Raw genomic sequence first — 18,654 nt, forward strand, 5'->3', positions numbered from 1 at the left:
TGTACCTACCCAGGAGCGAGGGGAGCATGAGCCGGCTCTCCCTCCTTGCCCTCTCTTCTCCCCCTTTGCCCTCTCTTCTCCTCCAGCTTCCTTTTCTCTCCCCTCTATCTCTCATGTCTCTCTGTCTCTCCATCTGTCTTTCCATCTCTGTCTCTCTCATCTGTGTCTCCTCTCTTCTCCTTCCTCCCCCATCTCTCCCCTTCTCTCTCTCTCTCTCTCTCTCTCTCTCTCTCTCTCTCTCTCTCTCTCTTTCATTTTCTCTCTCCCTCTAATTTTCTAATATATGCACTTCTCTGTGTAACAACTACATTAATGAAATTTTCACCCAGAATTATCTATTCTACTCCTTGTTTTGGCAAAGTCAAATGACTCATTTTATAGAAAACTGAGGTGCAAAGAAAGTTAAGTAAGCTTACCTGACGTCACACAGAGTTTGAACCAAGATCCTTCCTAGGACTCTTCATATCCTGAAAAGGAAGGAGGGCAGGGAGGAGGGAGATTTTATCCAGCCCCTGTTAGATTCTTACAGGAGCTGGGGAAATGGAACTAAACTTTCACTCCTTGGAATTAAAAACTATCTCGAGACAGGGGACCTTACCTGCCCCTTCCCTCACCTGTGTGATATCGCTCCCCACCCCAGTACCTGTCTTTTAAAAGATGCTCATTGGCCCAAGGCTTGATGCTTCCCACTATCTTCCCAATAGAAGCAGACTCCTGTCCAGTTAGGAAAGGTATGGTGAAGAAAGCTATTATTCTTTGTTTTCAATTCTACTTTAATATGGCCCAGGAAACCATGGCCAGCAAGTGAGAAAGATGGTTTACATAATCACTAGATTATATAACAACTTCTTTCTTAATTTATTTTTTGAATCCATTTCCTTGGCTTTCATGGGGATTGAACCAGTTCAGCCCCTTTGGTACAGAGGAATGAGTAGGACTCTCGCATCAGAGAATCCTGCCTATGACACACCACCTGTGATTTCAGACAATGCATTTCACCTCCCTTGTCCTTAGTTTCCCCATCTGTAAAATGAGATTAAATGCCTGGATCTCCTGTGATTGATGATTCTCACCACCACCACCACCCCAAAAATCTGCTTCTGCTGTTTTTCAGAGGATTACTATTGTCTCAACCTCAACACCTTGAAAATATCTCCTTTACCACTTCACTTCCAATTGCTCATTAAATCCTATCGATTTTTTTCCTTCTAACTTTCTGTGATTTATCTACTCTGTAGCAAAAACCCTATCATCTCATGCTTGAATTAATAACTGACTTTTGCAGTTTACAAAATACTATTTTTTCTAAATATTTTTCTGAAGCAAGGATCTTTACCTGGAGTCCATGGACACCCAGCTTGGATGGAAAAAAATTATATATTTTTGCTAAGCACTAACTAAAATTTACTGTTTCCTGCAATTATTTAAAAAGCATTACTCTAAAAAGGAGTCCAGTGGTTTTACTAAAGTGAGAGAAGCGGTCCAGAACTCAAAAAAATCATGAGAATCCCTAAATTTAATCTTCTGAACAGCCTTGAGAGGTAGAGAAGATAGCTATTAAGATTACTGTATTTAATTTAATTAATGTAATTTAATGTAAAAGAGTCAACTTCATCCCCACCAAAGAAAAACCAGTTTATCCCTGAGAGCTTTGATTTTCCCATCTATGAAATGACAGTAAGTTTGCATTTTTCCTTTCCCAATTTGGTCCTTGCAAAGCCGCCTCCCCTTTCCAGTCTATCCTGGACTCCATGGCCAATATAATCTTTCCAAGTACCATTTTCAATCCATCACTCTCAGATTTTGAGAACAAGAAGGGGCAACTAATTCAACCCAACTCGATTAAGGATTAAGGATCTTCTCTTCAGCATCCCCACCAAGTGGTCACTCAACCTTCTCCAGAGACCCCAAGAAAAGGGGTTCCATCAAATCCTGACTGCAAGTTGCTGGGGGGGTTGAATCACCCTAACAACTTGGAAAACAGAGAACATCCTCCTTCCAATAACCTACAAGAAAAAAAATAAATTCTTTGAAGGTATTTTTAAGACTTTTGAATGATCCATTTTCTTTCCCTTCTATCAATTGTATTTGTCACTACTTTCTCCAGATCTATAGTTTACTCATTCTGGTCTCTGTGTTTTACCTTTATTAATAGGGTCCTTCACCTAAATGCCCTTCCCTTCCTTTATCTTTTTAGCATAGTATGAGAAAGGGAAGAGACATTTATAGAGAGCCTACTGTGTGTTGGACACTGTGCCTAATGCTTTACAAATATAATCTCATTTGATCTTTGCAACAAAGACAGGTACTGTTATTATTCCCCTTATACAGAAGAAACTAGACAAACTGTGCTAATGGACTCGTGAGCTGGTAAGCTCCAGCCCAAGGTTCTGCCCACTGAGCCACTCCACTCAGTCAATAAACATTCATTAAGGGTCTCAGAGGCCGTCAAGTCCAATCCCCTAATTTTCCAGCTGCCGGAGTAGGGCAGTGATTTGCCTACAAGTGGTAAGCAGCCCTGGGACAGGCACAGAGCCCCCAAGCACCCACAGTTCCTTCCTCCATTGAGGGGGCTGGCCTGTCTCTCTAGAGATTCCTTGGATAGTCTTCTCTGACAAGATGCTCACAATAACTCACAGATGGGTTTTATAAGGCACCATGTCTAGAAAGGAGGAATGCAAGCTTTACTGTTGCTATTTCATATATGGGAAAACCAAGGATCTTTGGAGTGAACTGGTTTTTCTTCAGTGGGGATAGAGCTGGCACTCCCACAATTTTCCAGATTGCAGCCTTTGAAAAATATTTTTAAAATTAAAATTTTATTTTATTTAAAATTATTTAAATATTTAAATTTAACATTTTTAAATTGGGAAATAAATTTTAAAATTAAATACAAATAGTATAGAATATAGATAATACTAATAGGTGATTTTCTAAGTCAATGTACCACCATATTTAAATGTTAATTTATTCATTAAATATATTTATTTAAATTTAATGTTTTAAATTTAAAAACATAAAAATTTGGAAATGATTTTTAAACTAAATACAGATAGAATATAGATAATACAAATAGATGATTTTCTAAGTTGATGAACCACCATTTGAATTTGGCATCTTACATTTGGGAAAGGAGATGAACTGGTTTTTCTTCAGTGGGGATGTCACAACATGACATGAAAATGTTTTGTATAATTTCACATCTTAATGGGAGTTAGGGGTAGGGAGGAAAGTAGAGAATTTGGAACTCAAAGTTTAAAAAAAGAAATGTAAAGAAAAAAATTGTTTTAAATGTAACTGGGAAAATATCAATATCAATGAACTATCAATATTTTATTATCAATATCAATATTTATATAAATCAAATACCAATATCAATAAAATTAAATTAAAATAGAGGTAGTAGTGGCTATAGGGAGAGGGGAGTGGTGGGAGGTGGGAATTGAGTTCTGAAAGGGTCCTATTATTTTTAGCAATTTCTGACATCTCATCCTGGTTTAGAGATGACCTTGGGTTCTTGGAGGCTATGCCAGCAAACCCTGGCAGGCCCAGGGACAGATGATGACGACCTCAGCAAAATTCAGTGGGCTGCCACTGCAGCTGGCCTTGGGGTGATAAACGCTTCAGCCCCACAGACTATGGGAGGCTGTTCACTAAGATTCAAGGAGACCTGGATGGGGGTGGGTAACATCCACTGCAATGAAGTCATAGTCTTAGAAGGAATGGGGGAAGAGTTTCAGCTAAAACATGACTGATGTCATGAGGAAGGGGGAACGTGGAATCCCCCTCCAAGGCTGTCGTTTTCCTTCTACAGAACAGGAAAACCAGGAAGTGAGGTCTCCCCATGGATCCTCAGAACTCTTCTAACACCATCTCCCCTTACTTTTCAGCTGGGGAAACTGAGTCTGGGAAGGATTTCTCCCTGGCTCTGAGAGACCTAACCTCATTTTGTGGCTGCGGGGTGGTTTACAGCTAGAACTCTTCTAAGACCCCCTTTTGACAGCTGAGAATGAGAAAGGTGAGAGAATAGGGCTTTATTATCTTTTTTAAATATTGTAAAAATTTCCCAAATATCAAAAGCATCATACTAGCAACTGCACTTGCTTGGCTATATAAAGCAATGGGGTAGAGTGGAGAGAGCCTTGGATAGGAGACCCAGGACCATGAATCTGAACATGTCCCTGCCCTTCTCTGTGTGCCTCAGTTTCTTTATCTGTAAATTCAGAATGAGCACAGTTCAAGCTTATGGTGAGTTTTTCTATACCTGTTATTTGCCCCCATCAGTATGTGAGCTCCTGGAGGACTGAGTCTACTTTTGTCCTTTGTATCCTCAGTAATTAGCACAGAGCCTGGTACACAGCAGGTGCCTAATAAATGCTTACTGACTCTGCAGGCAGGATACTCCCCAGACTAACTTCCTCTAACAACACACATTAGCCTCCACTTGGCCACATACAGTCTCAGAGATTTCCCAAGAAAATGACCAGGGTCATACAGCCACAAAGTGTCCCAGGTGGAACTCGAACCCTATTTGCATAGTATATTCCTGCAGCAGCACAGGAGCAGAAAAAGTAAAAGTCCAGACAAAACGTATTTAATGATTTCCACAGAACTAAATTACAGCTATCTTACAACATGATACATCTCCCCAAAGCATTCTGGGATAACATGGATGTCATTCTTCAGAAGAGAAGAATTAAACTAAATGGCTTTCACTCAAAGCGTCCTCCCCACAGGGCTGTCACACAGGTGAGACGGCCCTGGCCGGAAGGGTCGGGTCCTTTCAAGTAACAGGTGTAAAGGCCTTCTGCTTTTCAGGCCCTTATATAATGACGCACCCCTGGGGTTTCGTCTCAGAAAAGTGTGATCTCTGTTTGAAGCGCCAGAGTCAACAACCAAAACAGAAGCGTCCAGAGGGACAGGCAGGCGCTGTTCGACACCGTCTGGGTATGGAGCGATCTCCTGTGGCCCGGCAGCAGGGGCTCCACCGTGATGTACCCATTGACAATTCGAATCCGAGGAAGCGGAGCTGGGGCACTAGGAGAAAAAGGAGGAAAGAATGATGAGACTTACCACCTCCAAACCAGGCAGGGATGACACTGAAAATGAAACTATTCGGTCCTTGAATAATGAAATACAACACAATCAATCAGTCAAGCATTTATGTGCCTAGTATGAATCAGGTACAATAGTGTACCCTTTATGTATATTGTTTTAAATAAGATAAATAATAACTATTATTTATGGAGCACTTTATCAATATTATCTCATTTTATTCACACAACAACCTGAGGAAAGTAGTATTATTATACTGATATTACTGAGAAACAAAGAAACTGAAGCTGACAGAAGTTAAGTGACTTCTTCAGGATCATACATTTAGGACATGTCTGACACTAGATTTTAATTTAGGTCTTCCTGAGTTCTGAGTATATCTTCCTAGCCACTAAGTCTCCTAGCCTTCTCAAAGAAAGCATTATATAACATCCGATATGATGGTTGAAGCCAACCTTTGAGATACCTTGTGAAGGGGAACTTGCATCAATTCTCATTGTTGGGAAGTTTTCACTCTATCGACTTGAAATCTGCCTGTCTGCTGCTTCCATCCCTGGTAAACAGTTCTGTCCCTTGAGACTAAGAAGAACAAGCCCAAACCTCAGCTACACAGCAGCCCCTCACAAACTTCAAGAGAGCTGCACTATCCTTCTCACAATCCCCACTGTGTAGGGAAAGACCCGAGTTCAAATCCAGCCTCAGACATTTACTAGCTGTGTGACCTGAGAAAATCACCTGACCTCTTTTAAGTGCCTGGCGCATACTAAGCACTTGATTAATGGTTGTTGAACTGACCAACCTCAGTTTAACACCTGTGGACTTCAGTTTATTTACATGTAAAGTTAGACTCGATCCCTTGGATAATTTTCAATTCTAAACCTGTGTTCCTATAACATTTGCAGGTAGAAGGAAAACAAATGATAAGAGTAATTATCCCTAAATACATGTTCAGGTTACCCTGATCCAGGAGAAGTGGAAAAGCCTTTCTCATATGGTCAGCTTGCTGTCCCTAGCTAGTGCTTATCCTCCCTCCTCTACTCTTCCTCTCTCCCCGTCCTCCTTCCCCCCTCCCCCTCCCCGTCCTCCTTCCCCCCTCCCCCTCTCCATCCTCCTTCCCCCCTCCCCCTCCCCTTCTCACGTCGGTCTTTGACCCCCCCTCCCCCAGAGAGGAGGGTCGGTGACGCCCCCAGACGAGAGCAGCCCCGGGACACTGACCCCTCCTCCAGGCGCACCCACAGGTCACTGAACTGCCGCAGCCGCTGCTTCTTCAGCTGCTTCTTCCTTTTTCTCCTGTACTTCCTGTCCATCTTCTCCAGCAGGTCGGCATTCCCGGGCAGGAGCAGGTGGGGCAGCAGCTCTTCCTCCTCCTCCTCCTCCTCCCCGTCCTCCTCCTCCTCCTCCCCGGGCCGCCCGAGGGGGCGGGGCGCCTTGGCCGCCCCGTGGGGCGCGCGGGCAGGGGGAGGCGGGGACAGAGTGCAAGGGGCTCTCCGGGGCTTCTCGCTGGCAAACAGAGCGTCGGAGAGGCCGTGTCAGGGGCTCCCAGCAAAGCCCAGACCCGAAGCCCAGCCCGGCCTCCCTCGCCTGTGAAATGGGGGGTGGTCTGAGGGGCCCCAGGGCCCGACGGGACTGCGCTTTAAAACTGCACTTTTGGGGCGGGGACCAGACCTTGGTTTTGGGGACAGGACATTCTGTCTGGGCAGACACGGGAAGGGGCTGCTCGGCTTGCTCAGGGTGTGACGGGGCAGCGCCTGGGACCTTGGCGGCTGGGCGCCGGCTCCCCATCCCCCACACCAGCCGCCGCTCCCGCCTTTTCCATGTCCCGCCCCTTACGCCCGCCCCCATCCAATGAGGAAAGATTGCCTCACTTCAGCTTCAGGACAGCCCCTCCCCCCAACCACCCTCGGGGAAGGGAGATGGGGGGGGGGGGGCTCTTCCTGTTTCCGGGAATGGAGCCAGGCCGGCTGAGCATCAGAAAGGCCCCGGGGCCACAACTGCGCCAAGAGCTGGGACAAGGAAAAGCGAGCCCTCCCTGCCTTCAAGGAGCTTACACGCTACTGGGGGGGGGGGGCGCAGCGCCACCTTGCGGCTGTCCGGGATGCACAGCCAGCCCCCCGCCCGGGAGGAAAATGTCTGCCTTCCCCTCCCCCCACCCACCAATGGGCCTGAATGTTCCCCAAAATGTCAGGTGGGGCCGGGCCGCGGGAGGGACTTGAGAGGGGGCACCAGGGGCGCCGGGAGGGGCCCTCAGCGGCAGCATGGACCCTGTGCCTCCCTCCCCGCGAGGCCGGCGCCACAGACACTCCCAGTCCTGCTACCGGATAGGGGACGGTTACAAATGGAGCATTCTGGAACTTTCTAACCCCCCCCACCTGATGGAGGCAGCGCGGCCCCTTATAGGCCCCGAAACCTAACCAGATAAATCCCCCAAGCCCAGCTCGCGGCCCCAGGCAGGCCGCTTCACCTGTGCCTCAGCTCCTCGGCTGTCACGGAGAACCTCGGAGGTTTCCCCTGACCTAACTCAGGCCGTGGAGACTGACGGAGACCAGCTCCCGGATAGTCACCAATGCCGGGATCCCCAAAAGCCCTGAGGAAGCAAAGTCTAGAAACCAACCCCCTCCCTCCTCCCGGGCCTCCACTTCCTCATCCATAAAATGGGCGACTTGCACCAGACCGCCCTACTCTGTGACCCAAAGCCACCCAGCCTCCGGGCCTCGTTTTCTCCATTTGTGAAATAGGTGAGGTAGACCAGATGGCCCCTCCAGCTCCACACTTCCAAGGGCATCCTGTTATTGTAGGAATTTACAGGAGTCGGTCAGGATGTTCCCCTCCAGCTCCACGTTGCTGAGAGTATCCTGATATTATGGGAATCTACAGGAGCCAGTCGGGACGGCCCCTTCCACCTCCCTGTTGCTAAGCGTATCCTGTAGGAATCTACAGGAGCCAGTCGGGAGGGTAGACCAGAAGGCCCCTTCCACCTCCCTGTTGTTAAGCGTATCCTGTAGGAATCTACAGGAGCCAATCGGGAGGGTAGACCAGAAGGCCCCTTCCAGCTCCACGTTGCTGCAAATATCCTGTTACTGAAAGGATCTACAGTAAGAGGATCCTTCTATGCTGGGAATCTAAAGGATCCAGCCAGACTTTGCTGAGGTCCCACCCTCAGGCCCCCCTAAACCACCACCCACATGTTTAGAAGCCATTTCTCCCTTGGATTTTATGCGCCCTTTCTCTACACCCACCCTCGTAGTTCCTTTTGCTGGCCAAGCCTCAGTCCTCCTGCTCTCTGACTGCAGGCATTTACCTGGTTCTACCACCGGCCTCGTTCCTCTGGCCTTTCCCCCTCTACTCACCCTCCTTCAGACTCCCCTCTGCTTGGACATCATCCAGAGGAGTCCAGGCCAGTGGAAAGAGCCCCAGGCACCTCGGAACCAAACTCAAATCCCACTTAAGGTGTTAAACACCTACGTGACCTTGGAGCAATTATTTAGTCACTGATTTCCTCATTTAAAAAGGAGAAGGTTAGACTAGGTGGCCTCTGAGATCATGTTCCCCAAAGTTCCCCCCCCCTCACCGAGGTTAGCTGCCCATTTGGCTGGCCATTTCTCCACAACCTCAAAGTTTGCATGTCCAAAACCAACTCCTCTCCTTCCATCCAGCCTCCAAACCAGTGCCAGGCTCCATGGCAAATGTGGGAATTTGCTTTTGCTAAACTATGCTGATTTTTTACAAAGCTTTTGGTTTTCTTCTTTTTTTGAATAGAAGAGAGAAAGTAGGAGGATCAAAATCTAAATACTTCACAGCTGGAAAAAATAATTTTCAAAATAAATGTCGTTTCTATCGTTCTTTCTCTGAATTCTTTGAAATTTGGCCTTCTCAAATCTAGAAGATGCTCCAAATGAGAGATCAAAAGATCTCTCGGATCACATTCATCCCAGCAATCAAGAGTCAATATACTCGGGTGCCATAAACCCTAGATCCAAGATGGGTTCAAGTCCCACCTGAGACTTATTAGCTATATGACCATGGACAAGGCATGGGCCCCTCTGGGCCTCAGTTTCCCATTCTGTAAAACAGCAGTGATAATCTATAGTATCTAGCCCCCCAAGGCTTCTTTGAAGTTTTGGGGAAACTATACATAATGGAGAGGGCAAAACTCAAAGGGCTATATATAAGTTTCAATTATCATCACCCTCATAGATACACAGTCAATGACTCACACAATTAATACAAATTTGATCTTCCTGACTTCGGATTATAATATTATTGGGAAATATTTCACAAAATAAATAAAAGTACAATAAAACACAAATAAGATTACATTTTAAATTGTTACTCTGAAGCCTGGAGGGATCCTGTTTCTACTTTAGTTTGACTTCACTGGGCTAACACACATCCTTATGCCCATCATTATTCCCAGGATCTTCCCAATTGGAAAAAAAAATTTCCTTTACAGTCCCAGAACTCTAGGAGGAGAAAGCCCCAGATCAAAGGCTCTGGGAAGAGGCACCAAACTCCGTGGGGTTCACACAGTGGGGCAGTTCCAATTATCCTGATATTTCTAAATATTAAGCTACTCATCATCATGTGATCATGCAGACAGTCTGCTGTTTCAACAATTAGCCAAGTAGGAAAAGAAAACCTCTCTTACTGGTGACAGCCATGAGATGGGATGGTTATTTCTGGGCCAGGAATGGTCCCTTTAATCAGAAGTCCTGGGTTCTTATCCTGCCTCAGATACTTACGACCTCAAGCAAGTCATTTAACCTCATAAGTCATTAACCTCATAACCTCATAATGGAAAATTTATTTTCCAATCACACATAAAAACAATTTTTAAAATATTCATTTACTTCAATATCTTACTTTGTAATTATGAGGAGGTTTCAAACAGATAGTTTCTGACGTCCATTCAAATTCTTAAATTGTGATCTTAGAAAGCTGTGGATACTTCTCTGAGATGGCATCACTCGCACTTAGAGCAAAGTGCTCTAAGCCCTTCCCTTACAATCCTGACATAACCCAGGTAACCTTGCCCTCTCCTCCTCTTCTCTCTAGAGATGGATTTCCAAGAGGAATTCACAAAAGCCCTTTAAAAAAGAGAAGGTCCTGGTCCTCAGACATATAATCCACATTTTATAATTATGTAAAATGTAATTAATATTATAATCATGTTGTTGTTCAGTCATTTTTCAGTCATGTCCAGTTCTTAGGATCCCATTTGGGTTTTCTTGGCAAAGATACTCGAATGCTTGCCATTCGAGCTCCTTCTCAAAGCTTCTCCAGGGCTTCCTTCTCTGGCTCATTTTTACAGATGAGGAAACTGAGGCAAACAGAGTCAAGTTACTTGCCTATGGTCATACAGCTATTAGGTGTCTGAAACCACATTTAAATTTAGGAAGAGGAGTCCTTTGACTTCAGACCCAGCCCTCTATTCATTGCACCATCTTGCTGCTTCACTATTATAATTACTATTATTTTATTATAATGTTATATTGTTTTATTATATATCACATATTATATGACACAATATATCATTATAACATTGTAGTTAATTATATCATTTATATGTAATATGTAATAATGTTATATTATTCATTGTATTCATAATATATTATATATATATGTAGACCTATATAATGATGGTCCCCAAGGCCCCTGCCTGCTCTAAATCTATGAATCTAAGATCTCCAGGCTCCATTCTGCTTTCTTTTTTTCTCCTTTGTGACCATCAAGAAATCTCAGTTTTCTCATCTCCCACATGGTAAAAATTATCCTTCCACTAAGTTCTTGTGATCATCACAGAAGTTGGAAGGGACTCGCAAATGACTCATTTTATTTTATTTTTTGGCAAGGCAATCAGGTTAAGTGATTTGCCCAGGATCACACAGTAAATGTCCAGTGCCTAAGGTAGAACTTGAACTCAGATCCCAACTCCAGGACTGGCACTCTCCCACTGTGCCTGAGACAACAAAGTTGACTCCAATGAGATCACACTTGTAGTGGAAGCAGTGGGATTGGAAACTCTATTCTCGACGCCAATCCACCTTGCCATTGTGTAGGGAGGCTCTGGTCCATCCAGTAGGATATAGATATTTTTTTACCAGATCGTGTGACTCGGTGGATGGAGCTTGACTTACAGTCAGGAAGACATGAGTTCAAATTCTTGGAAAGTCATTTAACTTCTCAATCCCCATTTCCACCTTCCATCCCTGACATCCCCTCTAGTTGTAGAATTCCACAATTCCTAAATGCCGATGGGTTGTACTGAGTTCTGGCCCCCCAAGAGAGGCTGGTCCAATGACACAACCAGAAAGACATGGGAAGGTCCACCATGAATGCCCAACAAGCTTTAGTTTCCTTAATTAAGAATCCAGAGCAGTTTGTTTTTAAAAAGTGAGCTCAGGGATCTCAATTTTCCTTCTCAATACAAAAATCCATAGCTCAAAGGGTTAAAAACTTTACTACTCAAAAAGCCAGTTTTGTCTAATTAAATATAATAATAGTAGCGGCCAACATTTAGATCGTGCTTTATCCTTGCAGCATCCCTGAGGGAGGGGCTCTAGATTTCCTAATTAAGAGTCCAGAGAGGTTTGTTTTTAAAAAGTGAGCTCAGGGATCTCAATTTTCCTTCTCAAAACAAAAATCCATAGCTCAAAAGTTTAAAAACCTCACTACTTAAAAAGCCAGTTTTGCCCAACTAAATATAATAATAGCAACAGCCAACATTTAGATCATGCTTTATCCTTGTAAAAGCCTTGGGGGGGCTATTATTATCCCCATTTCAGATAAGGAAACTGAAACCGACAAGAGATTAAATGACCTCACAGGATCATATATTCAGAGCTAGAAAAGATTTTAGCAATTATTAAGATTAATTTCTTCATTATACAAATTAGGATACTGAGACCCAGGGAAGTTAAAGAACTTCACAGCATAATGGGATCATAGATTTAGAGTTAAAAAAAAGACTAAAGATTGTCAAGAACAGTTCCTTCATTTGACAGATTGGGAAACTGAGGCTAAAAGAGTTTAAATGGGATCATAGGGAGCTAGATTTAGAATTAGGAGCATGGGGTTGTTCCCTGACATCTGTGAACTTTAAACATACACATGTATATATACACACATGTATCTATGTGTATTTATGTATATGTCTATATACACAGACATATTACATTTATATTTTTGAAACTATTTCAAGATATTAGTTTCCTTTGTAATCCTATGTATTTTATTTTATGCATTTAAAAACTATATTCTGAGAAAGGGTCTAGAAGCTTTGCCAAAGAGCTAGAGGTCACAAAAAAGTTAAGAATCCCTGCATTTTGGAGGTCAGAGACCAGCCATTCTTTTGATGCCTGAGAGATACCAGGACCACCCAGAAAATTCATGCCCAAGGACCGCCATCTTTAACTATTCTGAGGATGGAAAAAGGGGTAGTCACCTGCAGCTCCAGAACGGGGATGGAAGACTGTCTCCTTGCCTTTCCAGGCCCTTAAGAATACAGGCTGGCCAAGGCAGCCCCCACCTGCTGGGACTCAGTATAACTTAGGAGGCAGGCAACCTACCTTAAAAGGTCAGGAAGGAGCCAGCCTATGGATTATCCATAGATTGCTTACTGTCTCGGGAAAGGGGAAGTGGAGGAAGGAGACAGAAAATTTGGAACTCAAACATCTTTTAAAGTGAAAGTTAAAAAATGTCTTTCCATGTGAGAAAAATAATAAAATATTTTTAAATTTTTTAAAAATAATTTTTATAATTTTATAGTATTATATTACATATTATATCGTATTGCAAATAAATTTCAATTTTTTTTTAAAAAAGAAGGGGGTAGCAGCCAATCTCCACAGACCCCGAACCAGACCTGAGGCCCTTTAAGGTTGTTTACTTCTCTAATAAATCTGGGGTTTGACAACTGGCCAACCCTAAGGAAGGCGGGACACTAAAGTCGGGTCCACAATGCTTCAGAATTTAACAATCAAGGAAATGGGGCAACACCTACCTACTGCTGAGTGCCTAAGGCCACAGGGAGGTCCAGGAGAGACAAGGTGGAGGAGAAGGCCTCAGACCTAGGAACTGAATAAAAAGGCATTTGGAACTGAAAGCCGTGTACCTGGAACTAAGGCCAGAACAAGGGCCTTCAGGCATGGTGGGACAGCTTTAGGAAGTGTGGGAGCCAGCATCTCCATCACAGGAGCCCAAGCTGGGCAAGGGCATATACCTACAGGAGCTTACAATCTAGCTGTGAAGGCAAAGTTCACACATGGGAAATCATCAAAGAACCAGGAAATGAGAAATTACATGGCACTGATCTCATACAACAAGAGAGTTAAAAATTCAGATAAGAGAGGGAGGGTATGGAAAGACACTAGCTCCTTTGGAGAACATCTGGGGGTCGCAGTGGACCATAGGCTCAATGTGAGTTCATAATGGAATAAGTATGTCCTTAGAAGGGGGATTCAAACTTTTCTTGCTTTGGAGAAGTGGTGAGTCACTGTCCTAGGGAAGAGATGGTCTCAAGGTACCCTGCCGCTGTCAGCCCATACCAGCAGAATCCTGTTTGACTCTGGATGGAAGTTTTCAGAAAGATACTGATAAGCTGTAAGGAGTCTAACCTATGATTCTCAGAATGGACTGTTGCTAGAAACTCAAAAATTGTAACCTGAGAACAGTGCACAGACATCATGTTCTTCCCACAGCAAGAGCACGTAGGGACAGTAAAAGGCCTTAAGATCTTACCCCCAAAGACTGTTTGAATGTACTGGAGATGTTTACTAGGAAGTCCAAGAAAAGACTTGGCAGGGGGAAACCATCTTCAAAAATGTTAAAACCTGTCACGTGGAAGAGGTATTGTACTTCTGCTTTATACCAATGGAGAAAACAAGGAACGATGGGTAGAAATTGGAAGGAGGGATATTTAAAACTTGACAGAAGAAAAAACTTACTCATAATTAGTGCTTTCTGTAAGCGCAGTGAGGGGTAATGAGTTCCCTATAAGTGGGAATCTTCAGAGTAATCGTCATCATAATCACAAGTGGGGATCTTCAGAGATACTGAATGATCAATTTCATGAGGAAGATGTAGTGGGAAATGATCTTCGGGCACAGGTCCCTATGGCCCTGCCAACTTTAAAGTCCTATAACTGAGTTCAGAAAAGAGAAAAAGTAGTTGGAGTAGTAAGGAAATTCTAGGAAATTGGGCCATGAAAGCCGGGTCAAGTTAAGAAAGCCAAAAGATTTCTATTTTGGGGAATGGAAAAGTGATTTTACTGACCAATCAGAGATTTAGACAATTCTCTTTTCACTTAATCTGGTTAGGGTCAACTGTTTCCTAAGTTTCTTCCCATCTCCCACAGTCAGTATCTATCCCAGTAAGGTTATCTGCGATCCTCTTTCTGTTTGTCTGTCTGTCTCTTTCTCTGACTCTCTCGCTATATATAGATACAGAAATAAATAAATACAGAGATATAAATAAAAATGTATCCATATATATATTTATACAGATATAAATAAAAACATGTCTATATATTTATATAGATATAAATAAAAATGTATATATTTATATATGTACATACATGTAATATCAATTATATATGTATGTCTTTTTTCTCCACTTTCTTTCTCACTCCACCCCCATTAGAATGGAAGCTCCTTGAGCAGGGATTGATTTCACCATTCACGCAATGTTTAGATATAGACTATTCAGTCAGTTTAATGACCGACTCATTTGTCATTAAACATTTGTCAGACATATGATCACACTACTGATTGCTATAGAAGCTCTAATTGGCTGCTGTTCCCACCTGGACCAGTCTGCCCCATCTCTGAGAAACATGGTGACCCTCTTCCTCTCCTGAAGTCAGATTAGAGCCGCCACCAGATCACTTTTCACCCTCCTAAGCTCAGAACTCCTGTGCTCAAGCAATCCCCCAGCCTCAGCCTCCCAGAGAGACAGGAGCATACAAACACACCCGGCCCCAGAGTGAGTCCTTAAAAATGCCTATTAACAGCCAGACTTAGGGCCTAAAAGGAACTCTGGGGAAATAACAATAAGGAAACAACCTCAATCTCTGCAGGTCTCATTTTCGTTTTCTGAGGAGCAGAGGGGCCTTTGCCATCCATTCTAGCTCTCAATTTTATTATATGAACAAGTAACATTCCATAAATAGCCAGAACCTCATTTTCACCTTTCCTTGTATTCCCAACACTGAGCACAATGACTGGAACATAGAAATACTATGCTTATGACTCAATTTACATTTATATTATGTGTAAGGGTTTTCACTGTGTCACTTGGTCCTTATAACCAGTTATTTTGCATCTAATGCTAATTTACTGATACTTGTATATGGTGTATCTTAGGTAAGCTCCTTGAGGGCAGGGTTCCGTCCACTTCTTGGAGCCAGAGGCCCACTAATCATGAACGCTTGTTGAACAGAATTGAACCATCTTGTGAAAAGACCACGTATTATGGTTCTCATTTCACAGATCGGGAAACCAAAGTCCAGCAATAAAATGACCTAGAAAGTGGGAGAGTCAGGGCTCCTGACTCTTTGGAGTCCTGATTCTTCCATTTCCTGGGTCATTTTACTCTTTAGTCTCAAGTCAGTTCAATAAAATAAAAATAACTTCTTCCAGCAGCCTCAGAAAAAAACAAATGGAAAACCCAAGACTGGAGTAGACTATAAGCTCCCTGAAGGCAAGGACAACTACATCCCAGAGCACAGCTTGGCCCACAGCAAGTGCTTAACAGGAACAAAGGGACCCTAGAGCATTGTGGTGGGGGAATACTTGTGGTTTTGGAGCCCAATGGTTCTAGGTCAAGATCAAGGTCTACTTGTGGATCTAGCTAGTCTTCAACCCGGGAAAGAATGCAGATGGATTACTTGTTGATAGGTTGTCCGGCAGGGATGTGTTCTACCTCATACCCTTCTCTCCTCAAAACATCAAGCACTGTGTCGTTGCCCATGAAATGACCTGCAGTTAAGAAAAACAATCAGAATCTCTGGAGAGCGCACACACACACACACACACACACACACACACACAGAAAGGAACATGGGGGAACCACTCCCTTACCACTGTAAAGAGCCACCACTTGAGGGAGACAGGACAAGCGTCTCTATGGGAAGGATAGGTATGGCCAAAATGGGCCTGGGAGAAGAGAAGGCTCCTGGGCAACACAACAGCTCCCTTCAAGAAACTCCTATGTTTTCCTATTAGAGAAGGATTATTGGACTTGATCCACTTGGCCCTAGAGGGGCCATTATAACCATTATAGCTATCTGAAAATGGAAGGAGACTCCCCACCCTGTTCACTGGAGGACCTCCGAGGTGAAGTTGTATGATGTGCAGGGAATCATTTTCCAAGGATCATTACAAGGTGGTCCCTTCCAAATGTGAAATTCTATTACTAGCAAATAATTCTCCCTCTGAGGCTCAATTTCCCCATCTGTCATAGGAATTGCCACACCTGCCATACTTACTACACAGGAGGACTGCTGAGGATTAAATGAGTTATTTTGTTTTGTTTTTTGCTGAGCCAATTAGGGTCAAGTGACTTGCCCAGGGTCACACAGCTGGGAAGTGTTAAGTGCCTGAAGCCAGATTTGAACTCAGATCCTCCTGACTTCAGGGCTGGTGCTCTATTCACTGTGCCATTTAGCTGCCCCTATTAAATGAGATTTTAAGTGCAAAGAGCTTTGCAAATTTTTAAATGCCATATAAATGGCCAGGTGCCATTATTTCCAATTTACAGATGAAGAAATGGAGTCAAAGAGAAATGGAATTACTTTCTCAGGTAGGGAGACCTTGAACCCAAGTTGTCTGGCTCGTGATTCAGGACACTTGCCACCACAGCTCACAGAATCATTGCTGCCATTTTATCTCTTACCAAGTGGACCAAGAAAGATGCTGCCTGGGGAGTGGTAGAAACTTTGATGTTTTACCACAAAGGAGTTCATTTTCCCCTGGTTCCCATAGCGTGGTCTCTCAACTCACTCAGAGCTCAGCTCTGGCTGGAGGATACTGTATGAGAGCCACAGAACCAGGTGCTCACACAGAGCGTGGTCCCTTTGAAAACTCACTGTATGGAACCGGACAACATTCCAGACCAAGTCCAATAGTTACCTGCCTCTTTTGCTGTGCAGAAAATAATTGGGCCGAAACAGGAAACCTCTAACCTTTAATTATCAACTGAGTGCTCAGGCAATCACCAGTGTCTGAGTGTGAGAAACTTATTTATTTTATCATCTTCGCTTCCAAGGGTGCTCCTCAATGGAACCCAACGTCTATCTTTTCCTCTAAAAGACAGCCCAGGGCTCAAGCTGAGGACTCAGAATGGCAGGTTTGAAGATCCTCAAGCATCCAAGAAAAAATCAATTATATTCTTTTCATGAAGTAAACTTGGGTTTGGGGCCAAAGTTTATAAAACAAGGTTCAAAACAAGAAAGCAGACAAAGCATGTCAAGAAATGTTCAGTAATCACCTACTGTGTGGCAGGCACTGGGGGCAAGATAAAACTTAGATAAAACATGGTCTCTGACCTCATGGAGCTTATCATCCAGTACAGGGATAAAAGGTATACAAATGGCGATAGCAACTGGACCTTTAATTTCACTGGCACAAGGAATACCCAAGTGTTTCAAGAAACTCCCTCCGCCAATACCAGTGGGCACCTTCTCTAGAACTTACAGTTTTAGGAAGTTGTTGGGTGGGGAAAGCACTGGAAAAGTAAGTGATTATCTAAGTCACAAAGCCGGTTATTTGTCAGAGGTAGAACTTGGACTCAGATCTTGCTGGTTTGGAGGCTGTAATGTTATCACCCTGTTATAATGTCACAAATAAGTGATTAAATACAACAAAGTGCTCTGGGGAGCTGGGGGAAGAACAAAGGGGCTAGAACAGGTTTCATGGAGAAAAAACACTTAATTTAGGCTTTTGAAGATGGATCAAGGTTTTTATTTATGTCTATTTCTCATTTTTTGGAAACTGCTCATTCAAAGTGGTCCTGGAGAACTGGCTATAATTGGATGCTTTATCTTTGCATCTTTATCCTTTCCCCTGATTGGATGCTGATTTTGGCCTTTGCTCAGATAAGGTGAGCCTGGACAAAGACAGCTGATTCCTACACACGAGCATCCAGTCATTTCCATTGCATTTGGGAGGGAGGTTACTCGTTATGTCCAGCACTTTCCAATTCTCTCTGGAAGAATATACTTGTTCTATACATGCAAAAGCTTCTGAGAAGTATACAGATCTTTGATGGCTCTAGATCTACAAATGTATTTCACAACAGAACTTTTACCATCCCCACTGCTCCCACTTTCTTTGAGACACTGAACACCCTGGTTCCTTCCATCACCAAGCATCAGGGGTTTTATTTTATAGCACAATGAAAGGAGGTCAGAGAATATGGGTTCAACTCCCACTCAGACGCTTTCAATCCAATCACTTCACTTCCCTCATTTTTAAAATGGACAAGACGGCTGCTGAGGTCCCATTATGTGCCAGGCTGGGTTTTGAGAATGCAAAGAATGACAAACTCATCCCTGTCTTCCAGTAACTTACATTCTGCCTTCTCCTTTGAGAATAATCACCTCAC

At 43.5% G+C, this 18,654-nt stretch overlaps 1 protein-coding gene across 1 annotated transcript in view; it reads right to left on the reverse strand.

The window, feature by feature from the left end:
- Positions 1 to 3,372: 3,372 nt before the first annotated feature.
- Positions 3,373 to 18,654, reverse strand: part of TRABD2A (TraB domain containing 2A) — a 53,997-nt gene continuing 38,715 nt past the window's right edge. The window contains exons 5-7 of the mRNA XM_031949761.1: positions 15,938 to 16,028; positions 6,271 to 6,555; positions 3,373 to 5,037 (exon numbers count right to left, since the gene is read on the reverse strand). Coding sequence (XP_031805621.1) covers positions 4,854 to 5,037; positions 6,271 to 6,555; positions 15,938 to 16,028 — 560 coding nt within the window. The 3' untranslated portion in view covers positions 3,373 to 4,853. The remainder of the gene's footprint in view (positions 5,038 to 6,270; positions 6,556 to 15,937; positions 16,029 to 18,654) is intronic.

Source organism: Sarcophilus harrisii, chromosome 2 (assembly GCF_902635505.1).
Source record: "Sarcophilus harrisii chromosome 2, mSarHar1.11, whole genome shotgun sequence".
Taxonomy (NCBI): domain Eukaryota; kingdom Metazoa; phylum Chordata; class Mammalia; order Dasyuromorphia; family Dasyuridae; genus Sarcophilus; species Sarcophilus harrisii.